Below are 17,465 nucleotides of genomic sequence, written 5' to 3' on the forward strand. Positions count from 1 at the left end.
CTAGATCCTTCTTTTTGAAACAATGTTTTGACTTGATCTTTGTATTTTAAACAATTTTCAAAATTCTACCATTATTTTGGTAGGGTATTTCTTAAAAATTCTCTTCAGCCCACAGGTAATAGCACTTTCAAAGGATACAGACATTTGCTCTCTCAAAAACACTGAGCACTTTTTGTGTGTTAAGTGTCACACTGGGCAATTTAAGATGACTGAAAGATGAGTTATTTTATCTGCCAGTTTCCTTACTTAGCTTAGAAACTCTGTATCTGGCCAGGCACAGTGGCTCACACCTGTAATCCCAGCACGTTGGGAGGCCAAGGCAGGCAGATCACTTGAGGTCAGGAGTTCGAGAGCATGGCCAACATGGCAAAGCCCTTTCTATACTAAAAATACAAAAATCAGCTGGGCATGGTGGTGCATGCCTGTAATCCCAGCTATTTGGAGGCTGAGTCATGAAAATCGCTTGAACCTGGAAGGTGGAGGTCGCAGAGAGCTGAGATGGTGCCACTGCACCACAGCCTGGGCAACAGAGTGAGACTCTGTCTCAAAAAAAACAAAAAACAAAAAAACAAAAAACTCTGTATCTTTCATTTCTAACTTCTTCAACAAGTTATGTATTAAACTTGACATTCTAACAAGGGTCACACCCTGCAAGCAAGAAAGCTCCTAAAATTAACACATTATCGTGTAATAGAAAGAGCTGTGGGCTGGAAACCAGGCTTCCCACCAACCCGTTACGTAAGCTTGGCCACTTAGCACCTTGTGAAGGCCTTGGTTTTCGTTTGGTTTGTTTGCTTGCTTTTTAACTTGTAAAATGGAGATTATTTTCAAAATCAAACAGCTTCATCATGAATCTATCAAATTAGTGAACAAAATATGACAAATTGTGTGATACAGTTAGGACAGCAGCTTTCTCAAAATGTATCTGCCTATGAGCAAGAGCATGAAGGTCATTTTTAAAAACTGAAAGAATGTGTGAATGTGGTAGGACAATCAGAGTTTTACTCTCTCTTTTCTCCATCTAAATTGTTTTTTTTTTTTTTTTACTATGTGGTCAGAATAATCCTTTTGACTTTTTTTTTCCTAGCTCCAGGGTGGAGTGGTTAAGCAAATAATATTATACACAAATGATGGCATAATATGCCATCATTAAGATGTTTGTACAATGTTTTTAACAACACAGGAAAATGTTTAAGATATAAAGTTTATACAAATATCCTATGATTTCAACTATGTAAAAATATACTGCACATCAAAAACATAATGCAAAGTAGGGTGTTCTATCTCCAAGTATTAGAATAATGGACAATAGCTTCCACTTTTTTCTATATTCCTTAAGTTTATACCTTGGACAAATAATGATTTTGATTAGGAACAAAAATAACAAATGTTACCTTGTAAAATATATTGTGGTATGGAATAAAGTCCGAAATAGACTAAGTCTCTTACCCAAATTGCATATCCCTTTTTCCAACTGGTACCCAACCGGGCATCTGCAGATAAAGGATCCCTGAGTATTGTTGCATGTGGCCGTGGATGGGCAGGGGTTCGACAGGCATTCATTCACATCTGTAGAGGAGAAAAAAGAAGAACATCTTGAATCTGTAGCAAACAGCAAAACCGTAACCCAGTGTAGTAAGTACTTACTAAGGGCCAAATGGTGCTAGGTGTGGTGAGACCCCAAAGGATAAGTATGAGAACACTCTTGCCCTCAAGGGGCTTGCCATCTATTGAGGGTGGAGGTGGCCATATAAACAACTAACTGTAAATACAAGACAAGATTTGCATATACGGGGGAAACAGCAAATTTTAATGGAGGGGAGAATTAAAGACTGTTTCACATAACATCTGGACTACAACTGGAAGGACTTTAATCAATAGATTAGGGTGGCAGTGGGGGGATTCCAGCCTGAGGCATCAGCACAGTAAAGTCCAGGGGCAGGAATAGGGTACAGTGTGGCAGGAGTGTTGGGAACAGACACAGATCAGGAAGTCTGTCAGTGCCACACTACAGTTCCTGACATTCTCCTGCAGATCACAACCTACAAACATGCTGACTCTCAAGTAAGCAGGGTATTAACTAAAACAGTGTATTTGTCCACATTTTGGAGGAAAAAGGAGTTTATTGGGTAGCCCAACGTGGTACTGTAGTGCAGACCACTGGGCATTACTTTTTCTCTTACCCACACTGCAATCATCCCCTTGCCAGGAAGGCGGGCACCTGCAGTGGTAGCCACGGCTGGTGTTGTCTGCGATGCATTCGCCATCGTGAAGACAAGGGTTCACAGCACAGCTGTTGACTACAAACACATTCCAGGAGTAAAGCAGTTAACCACACAGGAAATGTAAAGGCAGCTTTAGGTAAATATTTAATTCTCCCAGCTAATATTTGATTCTTGCTTATTTCTGTTTACTTGCCCTGAAAGGCCACATTACAAAAGTAAAATGGGTTTCCCAGAGGTGCATTGGGACTGGGTCCTGGTACTAGCTTGTGTCCAGATCTAAGTGTCAGACAATGGGATCCCTGAATGCAAGAACTGATTGTAATCAAATGCTGCTTACAGGTCACTCCATTCAGGATTGATGATTATATTGCCTTTGTGACACTTAGAAAATTCTACTTGAATCAATGCCAATTGAAAGCACACTTTAGGGGGGAAAAGGATCTCTGATCAACTCATTCCCCCGCTAGAAGATTTACTCTGTATGCGTGTGTCTGTGTGTCTGTGCACACGTGCCCTGCCCTTTCTCTTGGGCTTTCTTTATCAAAATCATAGTATCCTTTACTCCAAAATCTCCAAATGTAACTGAGCCTCCACATATTGTGCCATATTTAGAAAATGATCAGAGTTGAGCAGCTATGTAATATGCTTCATACAGGTTTCTGACATACTTAGAGAAGCCGAAGCCTACAACATAACTGCATTGTCTGCAAAAAGGAAATCAGTGGTGGAATGAAAAAAAGAAGGTAAAAGTCAAGTCTTCACTCAAAAAAAAAAAAAAAATAGTAACCCTGAAAACAAATGAGCTAAACCTAAAGATGGTGTTCCTATCCTGTATTGCCATGTCAAGTGTTATCTAAAATCACCCATAGAAGCACAGCACTTATATAGCCAAACACTAACCCATGAACACTGGCACAAAAAATATACTAACAGCCAGTGAATCTGCCCCTGATACTTGCCTACAGTTATCATCAGAATGGCTAATGGCTTTAAGAGAGACTTGTAAATTAGATTTCATCTGGCACTGGAATATATGTGGCCTCTGAAACTGAAGGCTATAGGCCTTGAAGCAAGGCTCCCAAACTTCCCTGGAGAAACAGCCACCTTTCATTTCCCAGAGGTGCTCAGATCACTGATACAAAGGGGCACTGTGGGGCTTGGCATGGGGGTGGTTTGCTTATGAGCCTCCAGCCCAGGTTGATTGTGGCTGACAGGTTGGAACTGTGCTGCTCCCTGAGCTTTCTGCTCCAGCCACTACAAAGCATCATCTCTTCTTTCCTTCTTCCCTAAGACGCCAGTTTCCATTTCACTTCTTCTCCAACAGCAGTTTTCCTTTCCCATGTCTGGACAAGCCAGAAGTGTAACTTTGAACATGACATGAAAAGCTGCATCATCCTGCTTCCTTCTACCATTCCTTAAATGACAAAGGATCATTTGGCTGGCTTTACTTTCCTGGTACCAGCAACTTCAACGTGGCTATAAAAACAACCCTAAGTGTAATGTAAAGGAGCCCTGGCCGTGCGGTCACTGTGGGAAAAGGTTAGTTCACCATCTTTTCATTTACATGTCTCCCCACTCCCATTTATCAACTAGCCACACACTCTTTGGGAGACAAAGGAGCTTGGGCTTCCCTGGATCAAGAGAAGCCCAGTGACACCAAGAAGCTCCCTGGTGACTGGGGAGCCCCTGACTCAGAGACTCTGGGATCTGATCCAGATGCAGATACCCAGTTGATCCCTGTCTCAGCCAGGCCACCTAAGCTTCTTTACTTGAGTTTCTCCACCCTACAATCCTGCATCACTGCCCTCCTCTGACCTCTGAGGAGTTAACGGCATGCTTGAAAAGCTCTTACAACTACAGGGCGCTAAAAGCTGCAATTGTACCATCTACTAATGTGACACATGGCCAATGCATCCTTTCCTCTTTATTCAGGAAGCATTATGGAACACAGGGGTGAGAAAATTAGGCCCACCCATGACCTTCTTTTACACTTTAAGTGTTTCAACAGGAAGCATTTTAGGTCGCAAAACAGAAGCTATTTCAAATGCCAGCCATTTCTACAAATTCACATGAACCCCGAGCCCCATGTAGCTCTCAGTGCTGGACTGGGCCTTGCAGTTAACATGTGCTTGTGTGACTGTGTTTTACCTGAGGCTGAAGAGGACAGTGTTGTTGGTGACTGTGTGCTGCTCTGAACAGCAAAGGTGGCAGATTTGGGAGCCAAGTCTTCAGCCGTGGAAACAACTGTGGTTTGGGGAGAAGGAGATGTTCCGAGGGAACGTGAAGCTGGGCTGTACTCTGCTGTAACGCCAAGCTTTGTGGTCATTTCTTTTGCTGATGTGGGTACACTGGTCAAAGGGATCAATCCAGTGGTAGCATCTACAATCACTCGGTTCCTTTCTGTGCTGATGCCACCTTCTGTTGAGATTTGAGGAACTAGAATTTCAGGATGGGTCAGCGAGAGCTGTTTTCCAGCTGTAGTCTGTACGGCTATAGGGCCAGTGACCAGAGATGCTGTGCTTGACAGGGTGCCAGGAGTGGTCATAAGAGGCTGAGAGGTCTTCAGAATGGTAGTTGTGAAAGTTGGAGACATTTGTGCTAAGTTGGTGCTTGTGGCTGGAAGGGTTTGCTCTGTGGAGGACTCTGTTAAGGATGGAGGCAAAGGAGAGTTTGTTGTTACAGCTTTGGTGGACTCTGTGGGCAGAGACACCAGGCTTGGTGACTTTGATTCTGTAATGACTTTCTCTTGGTGTGGGGTGCTCTGGTTCTTAAGGTCTGCAGTTTGACTACTATGGAGCATTGTCATGAATGATGTCATTGTTGATGTCTGAACTGAAGTCACAGGAGTCTCCCTTGCCCTGGGCAGGACTGGGGTAGAAGATGACTGTGGCAAGGTTGTTTGTGAGACAGAAAGTGGGGCAGATGTAGATGTTGTTAAGGATACTGGTAAAGGTGATGGTGAGGAAGACCACGGTGTGGACGCATCAGAGGTAGACTTTAGTAGATGCACAGAGGCCCTGGTTGATGGTAAAATTGATGAAAATAAATGGTGGGATTGTGACACAGAGGGCAGAGGCAAAGGAGGCCCTGAAGAAGAGGAGGAGGAGGAGGAGGAAGAAGAGAATGAGGAGGAAGAGGAGGAAGAGGAGGAGGAGGAGGAGTCACTAACAAACTCAGCATCAGTGTCCAGAACAACCGAAGTGTTCGGCATATTAATGGTGGGTGTGTAGGATGGAAGGTTGGATGTATGCAGAACTGGCGACTCAGTAGAAGGCTGAGCATATTCCCCGTCATAGGATGAGATGTTACTTCTCTCAGTCTGAGCATGAAAAAAGGAGGAATACTCTGAATGTGAAGAGTTTGAGATTTTAATATAAGAAGTTGAGCTCTCCACAATGTCTGAGGATGAACTGTTATCTGTAATGGACAGTAATGCCCGTTCTCCTTTGGTGAAAGTAGATGACAGGTAGGTGTGGTCTGTGTGGTCGCTGGAAGTCCTTTGTTCAATAGCCGTGCCACGCACTTGACCGTAGCTAATCCCAGTGACTGTAAATGGAAAAGCCAAAGTTAGGTCAAATAAAAGAACAACAAAACTCTGAAATATGCGCTATCAAACAGACTTTCAGTGTCATGAAACTCAATGAATTCAAGTGGGTGAAACACTTGCTTTGGAGAGGTGGTTTTCAATGGTGAGCACTCTGAATAAAGACATTGTGGGCAGGCAGGAGTGGTCAGTGTCTCCTCTGAGCAGACTGACCTCCTGAGAGAAGCAGTGGTAGCGGCAGTGGAAATGGTAACAAAAGAGAAGTGGGGACTAAGGATCTAAAAATGGAGAGGAGTTGCAAATTTCCTCCACATGCCTTTTTCGATAAAAGCAAACTGGTATCTGAAAAGCTCTTAAGACCCCAAATAGAATAACTGTTATGCCTAAATGAAAAAAGGAAAATCTTCCCAACTTTCCATTCTATAGAATGAGATATTTCTTTCCCAGGAGATTGACCTTAGCCACAAGTGGTTGGTCTCTTATTTTAAGTCTCCCAGCAAACACTATCCCAAATTCCTTAGGTGAGTGTGTGTGGAGGGCTGGGGGTGGGAACTGGGGAGGGGTATTCACCTTCCTGAGGTGGGAGAATCTAGAAAGTTCTCTCCATAAAGAGCTTGTAAGGTACTTTCTGGCTTGAGAGCTAACTGAATCATCCTAGGACTGTGAGTAAATGAATAGATGAGCTGAAGGGATGTGTTAAAAGAGACTGTGGAAGACACCCCACCTCCGAGGGCACTGGAGGCGGCCAGTGACCGTGAGACCAGGCCCATGTCGTCCGTCACGTTTACGTGCAGAGAGGCACCCTCTGTTTCTTGGGGCATGGCCGCTGCAGGGCTGCCTGCTTCCCCAGAAGTCGTGCTCATGCTGGTGTTGGTGAGGGTGACAGACCGCAGTGTGCGTTCCCCGTTTCCAGTGACAGTAGCCAAGGTGTGGGTGCCGAGAGAGGGCACCCCAGAAGTCCTGTCCTCTGCATTGGCGGAACTGTCACCTAGTGCTTGGCCTGGCTTTCGGCTGTCTTCCAAGGCTAAAAGTGGAGTGAAAGAGGACGGCTGAAAAATGCAGGGCTGGAGCGACAGGATCATGCCCCAAGCCTCACTTCCTGGGCTGTGGGAGCCAAGACGCTTCCCCGTACTTTTAGGGTCTTTATCTGAGATGTCTGTTGCCGTTGCAAACATGGCTCAGTGATTGAAACCTCAAGAGGAACTGTGGATCAGCACAACTGTTCAGGCACCCTGGATTTATAGGAGGGTATATTACTTTAGCAAATAGGATCGATACTAGATTTCTGCTCAGTGATACATAATAAATAGAGTTTATGTCAGAGAAATTGGTAGTGGTGGTGAGGAGGTAAACAGTTGGTGAAAGACTAATAATCCTACTGGGGCTTCAGACATTTGCACAAGGCCCAGGAGGGAGGCCATAGTCCTCCTTGGAAGGCTCTTCCTCCCGGAAGGACCAGGAATACATGAATGGCCACAGGGCCAGTCATTACACGGCATTAGTACAATGGCAAAGAAACAGCCTGAGGTGGGGGGCGAAAGGTGGGCTTGTTTTTTTGTCTTCTTTTATTTTTTAAAATGCATGTGTTTTATTCTATTGATGGGGATGGAATAGGGCAGACGACACATGAATAAATGTCCGTTTCATTCTCTTTTGGGTATGTGTTTATGCTACAAACCTAAAGGGTCTTAGAACTAATCTTAGATTGTTAGATTATCAGATAAACCCTTCTTTTCAGAAATGATGAAAATGAGGTCCAATCCTCCTTGGCCTAAATCCTTCCTAATCTGGCTGTACAAAAAGAAAAAAAAAAACAAAAAACAAAAAACAAAAAACAGGCTCTTTTCTGGTTCTTATTCACATTCCCAGCCCAGACTGGCTGTCAGTACGCCATGGCCATGCTTTGATGGAAGACAGTGTAAAGCTGAGTGTTGGCTAAATTCATTTTGGGATAGGTTTGAATTGACAGAGACAGGAATGAGCATGGGCCATGAGCATCACTGAGAAAGCCAGAAGCCAGACAGAGATGCGACTCAAGACAGTCTGAAGGGCTCAAGACCTGTGGAGAGCCAACCAGGAGAGGCGCAAGAGCAGGATCTATCTAAGTACGATTTCTCTGGGCAAAGAGAAAAAGGCCTTGGAGGGGGAGATCCTAAACTCTCTGTTAAATGAAATTTAGGCCAATGACCACATCAGGGTTACAAGCTTAACAAAGTAGAGAGAGAGTCAGACATGAAATGGAGACTCTGAATGCAGAAAAGGGAGCGGGCCAAGAACTCTAAAAGGCCGGAGAGCAGAACCCCGCCAGCTTTGGGTGACTCTGAGGGAACAAGATAAAGTATTGTGTTAACCCACAGTGAGATGGTTTCAGGAATGTGGCTACTTTCTATCTAGCTCTTTATAACTGAACTCCAAGATCTGATCACACTGAAATCATATGTTCTTCGTGAACCAACTGAGCATTAATTGCAGAGAAGCGGGTACTGAAGAGATGTAAAAGGGAAAGGCTATGAAACTCAAGATCCTGGTTTGAGAAGGTAGAAGTCCTGACTCCCACAGTAGTGAGGGTGAAAAATGATTCCTTTTGCTTAGGACATAGATAATGTGTTTTCCAGGCACAAACATAAAAGAGCATAAATATCCCCCGCTCGTGTGTGTGGTATTCTTTCATATAAGCATATGCTTTTCCACTAATAAATGCTAATCTTCCTCATCAATTAGGATTCTCATATGGGGGAATGAAGCTATAACTAGTGATGGAGAAGTAAGAATTTAAACCTATTCAAAGCTTAAATGATAAGCTAATACATTTTTGCTTTAGTCAGAATATACTTTACATTGATAAGAGACTGCTGAGAATTGTTTTAAAAAGTTATCCCTAAGCATTATTAAAAAGAAACATCAAAAGAAAAATTTTCTCAAATTGACAAATTGGACTTCTTCAAATTTAAAAACTTTTGTGCTACAAATGATTCCATCAAGAAAGAGAAAAGGCAACCCACAGAATAGGAGAAATGTCTGCAAATTATATATTTGATAAAGGACTGTATCCGGAATATGCAAAGAACTTTTTTTTTTTTTTTGAGACAGGGTCTGTCTGTCACCCAGGCTAGAGTGCAGTGGCATGATCTCAGTTCACTGCAACCTCTGCCTCACAGGTTCAAGTGATTCTCCTGCCTCAGCCTCCCAAGTAGCTGAGATTACAGGCACGTGCCACTATGTCTGGCTAATTTTTGTATTTTTAGTAGAGACAGGGTTTTGCCATGTTGGCCGGGCTGGTCTTGAAGTCCTGACCTCAAGTGATTCACCCGCCTCAACCTCCCAAAGTGCTGGGATTACAGGCGTAAGCCACCACAGCCGGCCATAAAGAACTCTTACAATTTAATAATAAAAAGTCAAATAACCCAATTTTAATAGTCAAAAGATTGGACTAGACATATTCAAAGAAGATATACAAGTGGCCAATAAGCACATGAAAAGATGCTCAGCATTATTAGTCAACTGGAAAATACAAGTCAAAACCACAATGAGATGCCTTCACCCCCACTCAGATGGCTATAATCAGAAAAGATGGATAATTACAAGTGTTGGTGAAGATGTAGCAACATCAGAACACTTGTACACAGCTGGTGGGAATATAAAATGATGCAGCCACTTTGGAAAAGAGTTCGGTAGTTCCTCAGAAGGTTAAAAATAGAGCAGCCACAGCCACATAACCTGGCCATTCCTAAATAATTGAAAATTTATGGCCAGGCGCAGTGGCTCATGCCTGCAATCCCAGCACTTTGGGAGCCCAAAGCAGGCGGATCATGAAGTCAGGAGATCAGGACCATCCTGGCTAACATGGTGAAACCCTGTCTCTACTGAAAATATATATAAAAAAAAAATTAGCCAGGCATGGTGGTGGGCACCTGTAGTCCCAGCTACTCGGGAGGCTGAGGCAGGAGAATGGCATGAACCCGGAAGTCGGAGATTGCAGTGAGCCGGGATGGTGCCACTGCACTCTAGCCTGGGCGACAGAGAGAGACTCCATCTCAAAAAAAAAAAAAATTGAAAATTTACGACCACATATCCACTTGTACCTGAATGTTCACCACAGCATTATTCATAATAGCCAAAAGGTGGGAACAACCCAAACATCCATCAATTGATGACAATTGATAAACAAAGTGTGGTATATCCCTGCTACGGCATATTATTGAGCCACGAAAAGGAACGAAGTTGTGATACAACATGGATGAACCTTGAAAACATGACACTAAGGGAAAAACACAAAGGACCACATATTGTATGATTTCATTTATAGGAAATGTCTAAAATGGACAAATCTACAGAGACAGAAAGCACAGGAGTGATTGCCAGGGGCTGGGAGGAGGGGAGAATGGGAGTTGACTGCTGATGAGTTTGGAGTTTCTTTGTGGGGTGATGGAAATGCTCTGGAATTAGACAGTGGTGATGCTGCACAGCTTTGTGACTACACTAAAAATCACTGAACTGTGTGCTTTAAATGGGCAAATACTATGGAATATGAAATATACCTCAATAAAGCTGGTTTTTAAAAAACAGATAATTTATTTGGATGAATGCCCCGACAACTACTAACGAGAAGGTGATATTTTCACCTTCCAGAAGCTCTGTGACTGAGGCAGGTATGGAGTTATGGGTTGGCTACAGGGAATGAGAGGATGTGGACAGAGAAGTCCCTGAGCTGTGTGTGGGAAGAGGAAGTGGCAAGAACAGCTTCTCAGAGATGTACCAGAAAAAACTGGGGGATATATAGGTGTATCTGTATCAACCAGCTAGAAGAAGGGCCTGGGAAATAAGGAAGGAAGGTGGAGGGGCCTGAGGAGTTATTTCATTCATGCATGCTTTTTTTTTTTTTTTTTTTTTGAGACAGTTTCGCTTTTGTCGCCCAGGCTGGAGTGCAGTGGTGCAATCTCAGCTAACTGCAACCTCCGCCTCCTGGGTTCAAACGATTCTCCTGCCTCAGCCTCCCAAGTAGCTGGGATTACAGGTGCCTGCCACCACACCCGGCTAATTTTTTGTATTGTTAGTAGAGACAGGGTTTCACTATGTTGGTCAGTCTGGTCTTGAACCCCTCACCTCAGATGATCCACCCACCTCGGCCTCCCAAAGTGCTGGGATTATAGGCGTGAGCCACCACGCTCGGCCCTCATGCGTGGTTTTAATACGCCACAGATTTCATAAGCATCATGAGTCCCTCTCTCCTCTATGGGGCACAGTTGCGTGAAATGGAAAAACTCACTCGAACGTTCTCCACGTGGTGCTGATGAATTCAAGCTTTCCGAGGAAGATGTAGATGAAGACTCTGAATAACTCCTATCTCCCAGTGCTGTGTGACTTCCTCCAGACTGTACAGTAGAGTCTGAGAACTGGGTCAACACTGAAGCATTCACACCTTCAGGATATGAAGCAGAGCTTCCTGTCACATCTGCAGATGTTGTGCTGTTGGTCAAGAGCCAGTGTGCAGTGATCTCTCCACCTCTCATGGGTGTGACTGACATAGACACAGTCTCAGTCTGAGACATGGGACTTCCATTTTGCACCTCAGAGCTGCTGGCAAGCTGATGTTCTCTAAAGGCTATAAGGTAATATAGGAAAAAAGGCCATTACATAGGTATGAAAGAGATCCCTTGGCAGCTAAGAAGTGAGACCTCTCTAGGGAAAGATTCTTTGCCAAGGAACCTGGTATAGTGTTTATTAAATGTATTATGCACTATCATATTCTAAATAATTATTTCAAAACTCTTGGGTGGCAGCAAGAGAGTAATACAAAAAAATATAACTTGTTGAACAGGGGACCTTTGAAATAGCATGTGCAAGTAGCAAAGTAACCTATAGGCTTGAGTGTTTCATTCTCTTTCCCATAAAAAGTGTTCGAGAGAGTGAGTGTGTGGTTATGTACAACAAATACAATGCACATAATATAGCACAGTCAGAGCACTTTCCTAAAACAGTTCTCATATGAATAAAGGTTATTCTAAATACCAAAGTATAGCAAAAACAAAAATCAATTATAAGGATTAAGCCAAACCACGAATTTGGGAATAATATTTATATCTGCACATTTATGCGGAAAGATGATCTGTACACAAAATAACTGAAGCTAGTTTGAAGAGTGGGCCAGGCTGTGTGCAGTGGCTCATGCCTGTAATCCCAGCACTTTGGGAGGGCAAGGCAGGAGGATTGCTTAGGGCCAGAGCTCAAGACCAGCCTGGGCAACATTGCAAGACCCCATCTCTACAAAAAATAGAAAAATTAGCTGGATGGAGTGGCATGCACCTGTAGTCCCAGCTACTCTGGAGGCTAAGGTGAGAGATCACCTGAGCCTGGAGAGGTTGAGGCTGCAGTGAGCCGTAATCATGCCAGTGCACTCTAGCCTGGGTGACAGAGCCAGACATTGTCTTCAAAACAAAATAAAACATAAAGAGTAGGCCAGCTCTCAGCTTGAAGACCATCCTGCAGAGTGAAAAGAAGATGGAACCAAAAACCCTGAGGCTAAGGTCTCAACTCTACTGAGTGAGCTAAATGGCCAGGCACCCATTACTTAAACCTTCAGAGCCGTAGTTTTCTCATCTATAAGAAAGCAGGAGGAATGACACCTGTCTGACTAACTTCACAATGTTCTCATAAGAGTGACCATCAAAATGCAATAGTGCCATTAAAGAGCACACTTTTCTCTGGAGATTACAAATGGTCTTGAAGAGGTCCCCTAAGAAAATTCAATGATTTACAAATGTCCCTAATACATCAAGTAAAGATGGAATACTTACTTGGGGAATCATTTTGCCAACGCAAAGACGTAAGTCCAAATTCATTTTCTGTGGATGGTTCAATGAATTCCTCATCCCCTGGATTCCCAGTTACTCTACTGTTTCTTCTCGATTCCACTGCAGAGGGTGAAAGAAGGACTGAGGCTGAAGTCGTGGCAATTCTGGAGTCCTTGGGGAAGCCTTCTGTCTTGCTCACAGGTCCCAGACTGACCGTCAAAGATCGGAGCGTTCTCGGGCCACCATCAGTGAACACGGTGGCAACATGCATTGTCTTTGTTTGACTGACAGAGGAGCTCTGGAGGCCAGTGGAGTTGTTAAGCTTCTCTGTACTTTCAGAAGCTACAATGGAAAAAGATATGCTTCAAAATTACTCAGGAGTTTAAGAAAATCCGGACTATATTCGAGATACAAATGACGTTTCTTACATTTTGGTGGATACATCTAAATACCATGGACCTAATATAGATACAAACGTATCTATACACACGCATGCTACCAGGACACATGCCTGCACTCTCCCCTTACTAGGTCTAATCCTCACAGAGGAAGGTGGAGAACACCGAGATCCCTCACCAGGCACAATGAGAAGCTTATACGTTATTTTGCATTATTTGTTTTTTAAAGAGAAAGATGAAAATGTCTGCTGAATTCTACATTACAGCTTAAACAGGACTGGCCACTGTGATAAGGTTTTTATTTTGTTCTGCTTTGTTTTAGCAATGTAACCTTTTTGTTCAAATGCTATTATTGATTAAAATCTCATAATATAAAATGAATAAAAGTGAAGCTGCTGCAAGGTGCCCCACCCCAGGTCACTATTGAGGAGGCCTAGGGTTTTGCAGAACACAGCTGGGACACTCATGGCCTAGAGCAGTAATTCCTAGGCTTGTCACCATCAAGGGTTCTTTATTTTTCCCTACCTCATGGCCACCATAAGCCCTATGTTTTGAAAGACTATTAACCAAACTGCGTTTATTAAGTAACAGAATTTCTAACCAGCAGGAAATACTTATTATTACCCCACAAATTTAATTCCACCCAAAAGCAAACAGGCTTCATTATCATACTTTGCCCCATTAAGCTTTAGAGACCAGCTCTCAAATCTGCATACTACTCCAATGGGCCCCTCAGAGATCAAGGACTCCAGGAGCATTTTCTCTAATAGATGGATGGCTGCCATGGGGAAACTGTCAAGAGCCTCAAGGAGTGAATCAGACGCTATTGGTCAAAAGGTGTAGTCTGCTCCACATAAGTACGGGTGTCTCCTTTCCACAAATAACTTTTCAAAGGATGCCCTGAGAACTGACCTCCAGAAAGGTCTATTAAAATCTTCATTCCAAACGGGAATAAACTGCAGGAAAGCTTAGGGAATGGAAAGAAACATGGTGGGTAAGACTAAAGTCACAAAAAGACAGTGTTTTTCTTCTTTTTAGGCTAAAAATAATAAAAAGTACTCTACACTTATATAATAAAAGGCTTTGAGCTGTTAATTATGGCCTAGAAAAGGGAAAAAGGAAGTTGTCATTACAAACAATTCCTTGAAGACCAGTCCTATGTGCAGTTGTGAGCAAAACCACAAATAAATTTTAAGTATCACTACAGCGAGAGAGAGAGAGAGAGAGAGAGAGAGCAAGCATGGGAAACAAAAAGGTTCCTCTCATTCTTGTGCAAAACCATAAAACCAGCTATATCCAGAACACAGCCGGCAGCTCTGGTCACCCCACCTTAATGGAGACAAAATGAAGATGCAGGCAATCTATAAAACTAGCAATGGAAACAAGAAACAGAAAGACCTGGACACAAAAATAGAGTCCCAGACCACCAAAACCCACCTCTACTTAAAAACATAAACCAAACCAAACAAAACAAACAAAACACACTTCAGTATTTAAAAAAAAAAGAAAGAAAAAAAAAGAAAAGAAAGCATTATAGATATGCCCCAAATCCTCACTCAACCATGTGACTTCTCAGCCCTAACTTCATTAGAGTCATCATTTATATCCACCAAATTACAGCCTCATTAGCTTGCTAGAGGTTCTTTCAAAACACTTTTATTCCCAGGATACTGCATTAATTTCATCCATTCAACATTCCCATCAAAATCCAGTGGTCGGCCAGGTGCAGTGGCTCATGCCTGTAATCCCAGCACTTTGGGAGGTTGAGGCGGGTGGGTCACCTGAGGTTAGGAGTTTGACACCAGCCTGGCCAACATGGTGAAACACCATCTCTACTAAAAATACAAAAATTAGCCGGCTGTGGTGGTGGGTGCCTGTAATCTCAGCTACTCGGGAGGTTGAGGCAGGAGAATTGCTTGAACCTGGGAGGTGGAGGTTGCAATGAGCTGAGATTGTGCCACTGCACTCCAGCCTGAGCAAGAGAGAGAGACTTGGTCTCAAACAAACAAAAAAACAAACAAAAACAAAACAAAACAAACAAACCAAAAAATCTCCAGTGGTGATACTGAATTCAGCCTGAAAAAGCCAGGCCTGTCCACCTCTAGTGGATTTAGCAAATCAATGGCCACAGAAATATAATTACAAAAGTCACAAAGGCTGAAAGTCATGAAAGGAAAACTGCTCTGTTTTTCCCTGACTCTGAGAGCTCTGCAGAACATTGCTTCTTTATCTTATTATCTCATCATTATCATCATTATCAAAAACTACCATTTACTGACCAATTATGACTTGCAAGGCATTGGGCTAAGTACATTATATACAAATCTCATTTAATCCTCACGGGAAAGCTATGAAATGTGTGTGAATACTTTGGCAGAGTTGGTGACTCTTCATAAAAAGAGAAAATGTTTGGTCAAACTAATCTACAAACACCACTTATATTACTAAATGAGCACCTGTTAAATAAATCTAGGGGGAAATGTACCACATTTCTAATCAACAGGCTGGATTCTTGGTTATTTAATAATTGCCCTTCTTGCTCATTTCTACCCCGAAAGCAGCCATTCAACGACAGAAAGACCATCCATCTGGGAGCAGAAACAAGCCAAATTCCTGATCTTTATAATGGGAGGTTGCAAGAATGCCTACTCGTCTGCTAAAAGTGCATGGGTCTCTCTTCAATCACAGCACAAAACACTGGAACCTCAGGAACACATCGGAACGCTCAACCTTGACCTGACTGCTATCCAGAACTTGCCGAAAGTACAGCTGAAGCAGCTGATATTTGAGAAAGATACGTCACATCTGCAATCTTCTGAGTTATTTATGCTCTCTTTCTTTACAAAGTGAAATCACCACAAAGCAATTTACCTGGACCACAGTAGCTTAGCTACCCACAGAAATACTTTCATAAGTTGAGATACATTATTATACCCTCAGCTCCTATTGAGAATCTATATAAAATATCACCTTTTAAAGAACATTAGCACAATTTCCACAAAACAGCAATTGAAGGCATTTTCCATTACGATTCTCAACATTTCTTATATAAACAGTCCTCTTAAAATGTACTGCCCCCAAACACTTATGCCTATGGATGAAATTGTATGCTTACTTTATCTGAAAACAATTGCATGCCCCACCCGGTTTCCCTTTGTGCCCTGGTTTCCAGGAAGCTCAGTACTAAATTTAGTGCTCAATTGTAGCCACTCTCACACAATTCAACATACACATATCTCTTTCCACCTTCAAAAGGGAGCTTTTTTCCCTGTTTTGTTGCTTTGTTTGCTTTTCCCTCCGATGATCAAATAGTACAATGGTCATTATTAAAAAATATGGAACACATAGAAAGACATAAAGCAGCAAAAGATGTAAAGCAGCAAGAAAAACAATTTCCAATGGTTTCTGATCTCTTTTTAAAAATCTGATTCCATTGCCTAGGCCTATACTTGCTTTAACACTGTAAGGCATACAATTTGGTTTTGGAAGCAGGTAACTCCTGACTATCCCAGCCTCGGAAGAGGTTATGTTGCATGCATGTTTCTGTTGTAGCTGAGTGAAGAGTGAAACGAGGCACAGAATACAAAGGCTGAATACACGTGGAATCATAGATGCTGAAACTAGAATCTTTCAGATCATCTGCTCAAATTCCTTCATGTTCCAAATAAGGAGCCCCCTCCTCTCCATGCCAGGCTCCTAGCTATCTTCCTTGTGTTCACCTAGTGAGGCGCATCACTCATCGGACTGGTGTAAGCGCCAGGCTTTTCACAGGGTCATATTTCCTAGTGGGTGGAGTGGCCAAGTGTTCACCTCCTTTGCTTTTGTTTTTCCAGAGCTGGCCAGCCAGGCTGAGTCGACTCCAGGTCTCCCTGGCAGGTCCTGCTGGCTCTCTCTCAGCACTCTTGCCTGAGTGCCTAGAGCTCCTGTATCGTGTAGTCAGAAAGGGACAGTAATGTCTCAACTTTTAGATTCAAGGGGAAGACTCTGGTTAGTGGGTTACCAGATGCCAGCCCAGCTTTAAAAACAAAGCAGAACTTTGTTTCCCATGTAACTTCAGGTCTTTGTACATGTACCCTCTGCATCCCCACGGGGAGGAGGGGAGGTTGGCAGGAGGGATTCAGACATACTTGGATGCCTGGTGAGAACCCCATTTAACAGCACCCAGAGCCATCTCTAATATCTAAAAGGGTGGTGGGACTCTACCTCGAACTGAACACATAGTTCACTAAAAAGGAAGAGAAATGCTCAGTAAAAGACTCAAGAGATATGAAAGATATGATGAAACTCACCAGCAGTTAAAAGTATAAGCTTTTAAAAGGATGGATGGTAAAGAATTTCAGGGACAATTAATTTTTTAGTGTTGAAAAATATAGGTGAAAAAAATACATAGGTGAATATAGAGTCATAGAGTCAAGTCCAGTAAAGTTGGAAACATAGGCTGATTTTTCAAATATACCACCAAAGTAGGTTGAATTTAAATTATAAATATTAAATGATCCTGACCAGA

At 42.8% G+C, this 17,465-nt stretch overlaps 1 protein-coding gene across 3 annotated transcripts in view; it reads right to left on the minus strand.

Moving 5' to 3' along the window:
• Positions 1-17,465, minus strand: part of HEG1 (heart development protein with EGF like domains 1) — a 90,175-nt gene that overhangs the window by 42,257 nt on the left and 30,453 nt on the right. The window contains exons 4-9 of one of the 3 annotated variants that reach the window (XM_034957246.3): positions 12,564-12,902; positions 11,036-11,188; positions 6,494-6,793; positions 4,374-5,771; positions 2,184-2,300; positions 1,450-1,569 (exon numbers count right to left, since the gene is read on the minus strand). In XM_034957246.3, coding sequence (XP_034813137.3) covers positions 1,450-1,569; positions 2,184-2,300; positions 4,374-5,771; positions 6,494-6,793; positions 11,036-11,188; positions 12,564-12,902 — 2,427 coding nt within the window. Of the gene's footprint in view, positions 1-1,449; positions 1,570-2,183; positions 2,301-4,373; positions 5,772-6,493; positions 6,794-11,035; positions 11,372-12,563; positions 12,903-17,465 lie in introns of all 3 variants that reach the window. The other 2 variants (XM_034957245.3, XM_034957247.3) reach the window with 2 other exon arrangements.

This window comes from Pan paniscus, chromosome 2 (assembly GCF_029289425.2).
Source record: "Pan paniscus chromosome 2, NHGRI_mPanPan1-v2.0_pri, whole genome shotgun sequence".
Lineage (NCBI taxonomy): Eukaryota > Metazoa > Chordata > Mammalia > Primates > Hominidae > Pan > Pan paniscus.